Source organism: Mercurialis annua, linkage group LG8 (genome assembly GCF_937616625.2).
Source record: "Mercurialis annua linkage group LG8, ddMerAnnu1.2, whole genome shotgun sequence".
Taxonomy (NCBI): domain Eukaryota; kingdom Viridiplantae; phylum Streptophyta; class Magnoliopsida; order Malpighiales; family Euphorbiaceae; genus Mercurialis; species Mercurialis annua.
The window spans coordinates 31433032-31443823 of record NC_065577.1 but is presented as its reverse complement, the minus strand read 5'-3'; the positions used below and the strand labels follow the sequence as shown (position 1 = coordinate 31443823).

The window sequence follows — 10792 nt, the reverse complement described above, 5'->3', positions numbered from 1 at the left end:
AATTTAATTACTAAAAACGTAGAAACCAGTGTATTAGACACTGAAATCCAATCAACAAAAACAACGTTATCGCTCAAAAGATTCCTAGAAGATCCAATTGCTGTATTTTTATCCAAAAAACTGATATATGTATAGTTTTTTCTACGCAAAATATTATTGATTGTAATCTCTTTGTTTGTAATTAAAAGCAGAAGACCTGATGATTATACGAAACGTAGACTGATTAAATGTCAAGTCGCTAAGAATTGTTCATGATCAAGTAAGAAATAGTTGTTGAATTTTTTTGGAATGAAAAAGCTGAGTTGATTAAGAACATTATAGAGTTTTGATATCGTGATTAAGTGGGTGTTTGGTTCAGCTTTTTGGTGGAGCTTTTAACTTTTGCTTTTCAAAAAGCTCCACCAAAGTGTTTGGTGAGAATTTTCTAAAAGTTTTTTGGAGCTTTTTGAACCTCCAACAGCTACTTTTTGAAAATCTCCATTTTGGAGCTTTTCGCCAACAGCTGATAGCTTTTTCAATATTTTTAATTATTTAGATAAAACTACCCCTATTAGAATATTTTTTTTAATATATATATAGTTATTTAAATAATTTTTAAATACTCTAATCATTTTTAAATTATCTAATATTATTTATTTATAATAACAAAACTATAACTTAATTATTTTTTTAAAATAAATCATAAATTTATCAAAAACAATATCTAAATAACTTTAAACTAAACCTTCTTTCTTATAAAAAAATTATTTTAATATTTTTATTGAATATTATATAATATAATATATTTATAAATTAATAAATAAAAAAAATTATGCCCTTTACGGTCATTATATATATAAACAGCAACAGCTAATCAAATCTCACCAAATACATATGGTCTATCAGCTATCAGCTACCAGCCAACAACTATCAGCAACAGCTAACAGCTATCAGTTATAGGAAACAGCTGAACCAAACAGGCCCTAAGTGGTTATTTGAATACCAGTTTGATAGATAGTAAGTCACTTTTTTATTTTCATTCTAACGCAGCAGATTAGAGTTTTTAGATCGATGGATAATATTAAAATCAAGTAAGATATTTTGTTAAAAACAAAATATCTGTAGAAAGACCCATTAATAAGGTGGATGACATTAGAAATTATCCACTAGTCCCTTAATTAATTTTTCCAACCAGATGTTAAAACATATGAGAACCATAAAATTACTTTTCTTCAATGTAATCCTTCAATCTCTTTTAAATTTCTCTCAGATTTGCATAACTAACAAAAATTAACTTCAACTAAAGAAAAATTGTAATTACTTTTTAAATATGAAAAGCTATTGATCGAGACAAGAAACCCATAACAAAGCAGCAACAACTAGAACCGCAAGCTTAATAATTCTTACATATAATTTCAAGCAAAGTGAAACAAATACAAATATCCTTTTAGACTATTAGCTAAATATATTAAAATCTTTAAATCTTATCCGCTATATTTTTAAATTACCAAATACACCCACAATTCGTTTGAAAAATTTAGTTTACTTGGCATTATATAACACCACATTGTTATAAATATATTTGGTAAAGATGCACAAAATAATAGGTCAAACTGATAAAATTAATAATAATAACATATTTGACAAATAAGCTGATTTTTTGGTTAATCAAAACTTAAATAACCAAAATATAATTATTTGTTTTAGCAGAAAACAAGGATTAAATATTTTTTAGGTCATTGAACTATAGTCTTTTTATAAAACGGCTACCGAATTATAAAAAGGTATAAAATGATTATATAATTATAGTATTATTACAAAAAGATTACCGAACTATAAAAAATTACAAGATAGTTGCCGAACTATATTTATTTTATATAAAACGGCTACCGAACTGTTGTTGTTTTTACAAAAAAGGTTATCTTACTATACATATTTTCCTTGTCCACATCATCAAGATGGTAAACCATTAGTAAAAAAAAACGATACTCTACTAACCGTTTTGTAACTTTTTATAATTCAGTAACCGTTTTGTAAAAAAACTATTGTTCGGTAACTATTTTATAACTTTTATAATTCGGTAACCGTTTAATAAAACCACTATAGTTTAGTGACCCAATAAATATCTAACCCCAAAAAACACACCAAACTTAACACACATTTTGAAAAGAACTAGAAGATCACATGGCAGCAGCATCCACCGGGGGTAGGGTGGCACTAATCCATGGACATATCTCCCTACAAGTACTCACACGGTCACCATTACCAAGCCACTGTTCCACATCAAAATATTTCTTGGGATGCCTTTTTTTACCTCCGGAAGCTTCAATTTCAACGTAGCTAACGTACCAGTCAGAAAAGTCACCGATACCATTCTGGGACAAGTTAATAAAACAGATCGGAGTATCAAAGCAAGGCCCTGTAATGTTGAAAAAGTCCAAATTGCCCCTCTCAAAGTAGTCATGGCCCTCCCCCATAATACCGTAACTCTCGGGGTCAAGAATATAAATAGGCATGTCGTGCAGTGTTGAAAGCTTTATCTGGACTTTGGCGTCTGTTCCGGCACCAAACTGTGTTCCTGTTTTTACTGATAGTAAATAACTACAAGAATTCTGCAAAAAAAAAAGATCAAATAAATATAAGCAGACATATTATTATAACATAAAGTTAGAACTGATTCAATAATACTTACTGAAAGGACAATGGTGGAGAAAGTGAGACAGATGAGAAATGAGAGAATGTAAGAGGCAATTGCCATTTTTGTCACTAATTTGGTTCAACCTATTTGCTAGTATTTGCTGTTTTAGGTATCTCTATTTATAGAGCCGCTTTTCGGGTAATTGATCTTCGGAGTACCTAAAGTATTATCATTTTGCATTTTGGTATCCAAACTTTGATTCATTTCAATTTAATTATCAAACTTTGATTCCTTATTTAAAATGAAAAATGTTAGCTTTTTTATTTTGCCCGAAAACTTTCCGTGATCCAAACTTTCGCCTAAAAACTCCTCGTTGAAATGAAATTATTATACTTTATGAGCTTTGAGAAAAAAAGGCTTAATGCCTTAAAAACCACGACCTTATAACACCTTTTCGATCTTACCCTAATGTTAAAAATTTGTCAATTTTACTCTATTTCGTGTTTTATTGTATCACCTCTATACACCCGCATCACTTATCTAACATTTTGTTGGATGAACATAACTTCTATGATCCAAAATTTTAAAATATAAATTTTTATTTATTTAATTAAATATTTGCGTATCATATACTTATTTATATTTTTTTTACCAGAGATAGAATTCATTGATGAAGAGTAAATTACATTGGAAAGTCATATAACAAAATTAATATATGATCTTTCAATTTTGATCTAAAATACTAACAAACAACCCAAGATACAAACAAAAAATAAATCGAAATTAGGTAAATCTAGACATCGATTTTGCATAAAAGGACCGAACGGGAACTCAAGAGCGAAGTTCCGTTTCGATTTGTCCTTCCGATTTAACCGGCAAACCGCTTGATCCGTTGAAGTTAAGTATTTCCGATCCTCATCTTCAATGAAGTTCCAAAAAATTACAACAATACCCATCAAAAAATCTTAGAACTACAAAAAATTGACTATGAAGCTTGAACAATCACTTGAGATTCCTGATAGATCTAAGAAAGCACAGCATAAAAATATAATAACATAAACTTTCAAGCAAAAAAACACTAAAATCCATACTGAAAAACTATTAAACGGATAAATTTATTAAAATAAAGTTTAAGTTTATAAAATATTAAATTTTTATAGGCGGAGAGGAGGCGATTTCCGATTGAGATCGGAAAATCACCTCCTCCCACCTTTTAAGAGATGAAGCAGAGAGGAAGTCGTTTAGAGAGAGGGGTTTTTTTAGAGAGAGAGAGTGTGCTTCTCCATATAGACTTATTTATATTTCATATTTTATATTTATTTTCGTATAGAATTTGTCAAAAATAACAAAGTAGTGTCACGTAATCTCTGATTAAAAAAGTGTCACATAACTGGTTTAAACTGGGGACGCGAAAAGCACATGAATGGTTTACATCAGTCCATATCTTATTTGCTTTCAATTATTCCCCATCTTTAGAAAAGCATAGTATATATAAGAGATTTTAACTTTTTAATAGCATTCCAAAATATTAAATCAAAATTGGGTTATCCGGCAAAGTGGATAAACTTACACAACTTTATTTGTACCTTATTTTTTTTTTCTTTTTCTTTTTCTTTTTTTTTCCCATCTTTAATAAAGAAAAGTAATGGGTATAATTTTGTTCAGAAAAACGTAATAGGTATAAACGTATAGAAGCAATTTTTTTAATATCATATGGATTGTAAGCGTCAGAGTTAGAAATTTCATTGAAAATAATGCAATTTTCTTTAGCCAAATAAGGTCTAATATTTTTTTTAAAAAAACCCTATTTTTAATGCTAACCTGATATTAAAAACTGATTAATTTTACTCTATTTCGCATTTTCTCATTTCAATCGTGCTTAAAATATTAAATTAACGCATTTCTCATTTGAAAAAATCAAAAATGCTCTCCATATCTGACATATTAATTGTATATGTTGAAAATTTATTTAGATTTAGTTAATTTAATTAAAAATTTAAATTAGTTTTAATTTTATTATGGTTTTTAGTTAGTTTTTTAAAAATAAAAGACTTTGTACTTTTTTAAATGAAAATGAATCTAATTTTCTCTTTATATTTAGTTAATTGAATGATCTCATCCTTTAAGTAAAACAATAGTCAAAAATTGAAATATTGGGCAATTGAAATGAGAAAATGCGAAATATAATAAAATTTATCAGTTTTCAACGTCGGGATAGGATTGAAAAGGGGTTAATAGGTAGGGGTATTTTAGGGCATTAGGCCGCCAAATAATCTATTATTCGGCTAATACTTTTAGAAATTTTAAAGTCAAACGGCAATATTATCTTGCTATTTCATAAATAACTAGACTAAATTACTCTTAAGTTTTTTTTAAAAGGGTAAATGTCAAAATTTCAAACCATTCGAGTGAGAATAATTTTCAACAAACTTTTTAAAAATATCAATTTTATCCAATTTTCGATAAATGTATTTCAATTTCAGCCAGTCATTTATTTTCTTAGAATACCAAACTTTTTTTATTTGTTTCAATTATTGATCATTTTGCTAATTATATCTTAGTTTCGATATGTATTTTTTAAATGAAAAAAATTGTTAGGTTTGGTTAGACTTGAAATTATTATAAAAAATTTGGTATTTTTTTAAAAAACAATTAGCAATTGCTAAATTGAAATTTACATATTAAAAATTAGCTAAATTAGTGTTTTTAAAAGGTTAGATAAAATTGACCGCACCTGAATTTTTTTGATACTTTTAAGATATTGATAAATAAAAAGTTATTTGACGCACCAGAAGTAATATATATGGGCTTTATTCAAAAATACTTGAAAAATGGTCCATATGATAATTATACTCCTGAACATAAACTTTAGCATTTGTACGCTTTTTTATTTTTCAACTTACAAGCGTACGCCATTAATTTTTGCTCCATCGGACCACATGTTCTTTCTTTAATTATGTAACAAAGCTATCCTATTCTCTTATGCATCTTATATTAGCGGCTCATTAGCTAAAATGGTACCCAACTTTTGCACCTTGTATCAAAATGGTACCTAACCTTTAATTTGTATCAAAATGGTACCCAACCTTCTAACATTTGTTTGAAAATGATTTTTTTAACATTTTCTAGCCACTTTTGATGACGTGGCAACCAGAAAAATATTTTTTTTATTGATGTAAAATAAGAGTTCGTTTTAATTTTTTAAAGGGTTAATGTCAAATGTCAAAAAAAATCACGAACTTTACACGTTTTCTCATTTTAATCACGAAGTTTAAATTTTCTCATTTTCATACACGAACTACCACTTTTTCCCAAATTTATACAAGGTGCTGAGGTGGCACTCATTTATTGGTGTAAAATGACCTCCACCTCAACGAATTAAACCAATGGAGCCGTGACACCTCAGCACCGTGCATGAATTTGAGAAAAAATGGTAGTTCGTGCATGAAAATAAAAAAATTTAAAGTGCATGATTAAAATGAAAAAACATGTAAAGTTCGTGAATTTTTATGACATTGCCCTTTTTTAAATTATATAAAATCTTATTTGTCATGGGATGTGGCAAAAATATAAAATCTTAGTTTTCCGGATTTTGACACGTGACAATAGAATTTTACTAATTTTAATTGTACAAAAGTAGGATTTTATTCTGAAAACTTGCCATGTATGCATAATTCGGCTCAAACGTTCCGTTTTAAATATAATTAAACTTACGTGATAAGATTTCAAATAAAAATAAGCAAAAACCAATTGTAAATTATGTATTTTTTTCGAAAAACTTTCCATTAAAATAAAATTAAAGATGGTAATTAAGAGGTCTAATGGTGTCAAGAAGCGAAACTTGTTCGATTTTTAAAAAATCTATCGAAACCTTTTAAAAGTTATAAATTCTATCCAATGTAACAATCTAAATCTATCAATTTTTTCAAAATTGATTTAATTATGCAACTAAATATTAAATGTATTTTTTTAATTGAAAAGAAACAAATTGTCGATATACCACATGATTCAAATAAATTAATTTAAAAAATAGTAAATTGAATTTGAAAATTGAATAGAGTTTTAATAAATTGGCTAAATTGGAATAAATTGGAATAAATTTTAAACTTTTTAAATGTCGGGGGATATCCAAACTGATACAGGTCGAACTACGAAGGTCGCCCGTACTGTTTTCCTGCACAAGTAACAAATGTAAGCTCAAAGGACCTCAGGCTGGTTCAGCCTGGAAGCCACTCCGATGCTTAAGTCAATAAGAGTTTTTTGGTAAGTAAATGAGTGTTTATGTGTTTAAATCTGATTTGTGCGTACCTCTCTCAGCATTCCGTGGCTTCCTTTTATAATGAGTTTATGGCGGTTGTTATCTGGTAGTTCGTGGGTTTTCCCCACGATCTTTGATAATGGTTAAGGCACGTTTCCCGATTATCCCGGGTAGTGGGTGTTTAGCAAATCAGAGTGGATGAGGTCGGCTTGATAACTGACCGGGAGGAGTCTGATTAAGATTGATATGGGCGATACTCGTATTATCACTGGGCGATGTATCTTTCGGAGACTCAACGGGCGAGCATAGCATTTTCTAGGCGATGCTTGGAGTTCGGATATTCTTAGGTCGGTATCAGATGTCCCCCCCCCCCCTTTTTATAATCTTGCTAAGTCAAAGACTTGAAGCGCCAATTTTCAAAATTCAAATTTCCGGAATTTTTGAAACGATTTGAATTTCAAACGTTTTCTTCAACGATTACGAATTTTAAGCGTCTTTTGGCATATAAAAGAACGCGACCTTTGGGTTTTCTCATTAATTGATTGATCGTTTCGAGGAGTTTCCTGCTACTAGGTACTTGAGTGCCCTATTTCTGACTTGACATATAAAAGAGGTATTATTTTCTAATATTAGTTTTTCACTCTTACTTTCCTTTTCCTTTTTTTTATCAGTCTAATTCTTTGTTTTTGTTGATCATCTTTTCCAGCCAGGCCTTCTTCAAGTTATATAGTGCCAGACTTTCTTCTCTAATCAGTAAGTAACTTAGTTCTTTTTACTTGTCTTTTTGCGTTCTTTCTTCTGTTCCAGTCTTCAGTTAGCGTTTTTAGGATGTCTCCTTCCAAGGTTTCTTTGTCTACTTCTTCTGAGAGTTCTTCTAGCGATTCCTCTTATCCTGCTCCTCTTGCAACCCTGGTGGACTTGGTTTCTGATGAGGAAGGGTTATCCCAAAAGGTGGTTCCGGACAGTGAGGAGGGTGTGTCCGCCGTAGAGGATATTGACACGTTATTGGGGGTTAATAACAGAGAACCGGAAGGCGAGGTTCCTTTAGAAGGTGATGATGGTGATGATGGCGATGATGGCGAGATGGGCGATGATGAAGAGGATGAGGAGGATTTCGTTTTCAAAAAACGTAAAGCATCTTCTGGGACGTCTTCCAGCAAGAAAAAGCCTTTGTCCGAATGGACTATCGACCTGGGTCAAAGCGCCCTTCTATGGATTAGGGCGAGGTATGAGATTCCCTCTTCTATCGGGCTTCAGATTCCGTCTGAAGGTTCTGCTGTTGAACAGATCCTAGATGATGACGAACAATTGATCTTTATTGAAGATTTTGAGGCGGGCTTAAGGCTACCACTTGATGGCTTCACTTAGATGGTGTTTGACCATTTTAAGATCCTCTTAGGTCAATTTCATCCTAATGCCCATCGCCATCTGACCGGGAATTTTCATTTGTGGGCTCCATTTGAAGAGGCAGGTCGGTTATGAGATCGTTCGGTCGATCTATTCTCTTGGAAGGAAGAAAATTGACGAGTTCTTCTACTTACAACCTGGCCGATCTCCCTTTAGTGGTCTTCCCAATTCTTTGAAGCGGTGGAAAGGTTCTTTTGTAATTGCCAAGAAGGAAGGGGGTTGGGGCTCCATTCCAAACGTATTTTTGGAAGGGCCCAGGAAGTTGGACAAGGCGAAGTTGAGTGAGGCTAATCAGGAGACGTTGCTTCTGCTTCGAGGTCGTGCTAAGGTGCATGTGGTGAATTTGATTGACTCCTATTTCGGCTGGGATCAGGGTGTTGCTTCCAAGATAAGTAAGAGAGTAAATGGTGAAAAGAGGGGGAAGAGGAAGAAGAAGAATAATGACAAAAAGGAGACATCGCCAAGACCGGAGATAAACCACCTTCTTCCCAGAAGGATGATGGCTCCGCCCCGAATCCTCCTACTTCATCCAGGGTGGTGCTCCCTGGTTTCAAGATTAAGGAGCCTACCATGAACCCTCCTCCTCCTGTTGTTCTCTCTTATACGGGTAAGGGGAAGAATAAAATGGAGGTTCCCTCAAAGGAGAAGCAGCCCAAGTCCATTCCTCCTCAAGGTGTTTTGACTGCTTCTTCGGGCTCGAAGAGGCGAGGTCCTTCTTCTGGGAGCGAGGAAGCTGCTGAGGAAGGTCCCTCGATGAAGAAGCCTCGGAGGGATGTTATGGTGACTCAGGTCGACCTGCTCCTCCAGAAAAATGGGGTGGAGGCAACCAGCCGTTGTCCTGCTGTTGCTGCTGACATCTTTAGGGGTTCTTGCTGCCCTTCTGATGTCGATTATTATCTGAAGAGGCCGGATAACGTGCTGATCGACGACTGTTTTACTGGCCTGCTGAGGGTGATTATTTCCTTCTCTCTCTTTTTCCTTTATTATTATTTTTTTGACTTCACTTTTATTTTGTTTTTAGACTGCCTTCGCCCTCCGTCAATATCGTTCAAACCGTCTAAATGATGACGAGATGCAAGTGAAGATAAAGACGGAGTATAAGATTTTGAAGGGAAAGTATGACTCCCTTCATACTGAGCATGGCGGATGCGCCCTTAAGCAGACCTCTCTTCATGCTGATGTGGAGAGGTTATCCAAGGAGAGGGAGGATGCCATTAAACAGCAGCAGGCGCTAACAGAAGAGGTCGCCCGCCTAAAGAAAGAAAACACTAGTTTGGCGGCGGAGGTGGTGGTGAAGGGGGCTGATTATAATGAACTGAAAAAGGAGTTCGACATCACCGTCCTGGCTCTTACTGAGAAGGTGTCCGTTGCTGAGAGGAAGCTTTACTTAAAGCGAGGCAGACTGGCTCGTGAGACGGAGAGGCGTCGCCGAAATACAGCCCAGCTTGCTAATGACCTGACTGACTTCACTGAAGCTATCGTGGGCACATATTTAGAGCGTCATCCTGAAGGTGACACTGATTTTTTGTATGGCTTTCCCTCCGGGGTCAACAATGAAAGTGATCCAGACTCTCCTGAAGACTTGTTTGTCTCCTTCAAGTCTGAAAAGAGTGAAAGTGCTGCGGAGGTCACCGAGTAGTCTGCCAAAGTGGCCGGTGATTTTGCCAAGGTTGGCGAGAAGCCACTTGTTCCTGGCTTGGGGGGTAGTCCTGAGGAGAAGGACTTTGGCTTGATTATTTCTTTCGAGCGCCCTTTTGCTGCTGTGGAGTTATTGGATCGGCCTTCTGATCTAGAATCTATTCTTCCTGGGGCCGATCCTCTTAGTCTTGCCGATGTCCCTTCTCCTACCCGTTCTGGCAACATTGTTGTTGATGATTCTTCTTCCGCCAGGCGGAGTTCGCAGGAGGGATTATCTGACCCAGCTGCTTCTGGAGAGGATAAGGAGGCTATCCCGGAGAAGATCGAGCAGAAGATTAAACTTTAGCCCCCCCCCCCCCCCCCCCCTTCTCCTTTGTCTTTTGTTATGTACTGTGCATATTTTTTTTTTGCATAGGAATTTTTATTTTTCCTTGTAATCTTCTGGAGGGCGTATTTTACCCTCTTTTTAATATATATATTTTTCTTCATTATGCTCTCTTCGCATTTTTTATTTTGAGAAACGCTAGTTATTTTTCTTCTTATGCTTTCTTTATTTTGGGCGATCTTCATTTAGATCGCGTGTTTTTTGTTGTTTCCTTTGTGGGGTTGAACTCGTCAGTTCTCCTTTCTGGAAATATTTTAAATAAACAATAACTATAGCTGAGAGACAGTATCTGTGAATCTTCCTTGTCCGAGCAAGGGTAAATTAAAATACTTGGAGAAATTCGAATACAATACTGTGATGAAATATCACTTGGAGGAATTTAAATACAATACTGTGATGAAATATCTCTTGGAGGAATTTAAATGCATACATAGTAATTCTTAAAGAAAATGAAATTGAGGAAATAATAGCTACTCATGCTGAGTGG

General features: G+C 33.9%; 1 protein-coding gene across 1 annotated transcript; it reads right to left on the bottom strand.

Moving 5' to 3' along the window:
• Nucleotides 1-2119: 2119 nt before the first annotated feature.
• On the bottom strand, nucleotides 2120-2755 carry LOC130014552 (PLAT domain-containing protein 2-like). The gene is made up of 2 exons (XM_050353137.2): nucleotides 2672-2755; nucleotides 2120-2591 (listed from the first exon to the last, which is right to left on the bottom strand). Exons 1-2 carry the CDS (start codon nucleotides 2735-2737, stop codon nucleotides 2160-2162), a joined length of 498 nt encoding a protein of 165 aa, XP_050209094.1. The 5' UTR covers nucleotides 2738-2755; the 3' UTR covers nucleotides 2120-2159.
• Nucleotides 2756-10792: the final 8037 nt, after the last annotated feature.

Coding starts and splice junctions, on each gene's coding strand:
- LOC130014552 (XM_050353137.2), bottom strand. CDS start 2,737: ATGGCAATTGCCTCTTACATTCTCTCATTTCTCATCTGTCTCACTTTC. Junction 2,592..2,671: donor TCTCCACCATTGTCCTTTCA/GTAAGTATTATT, acceptor TTTTTTTTGCAG/AATTCTTGTAGTTATTTACT.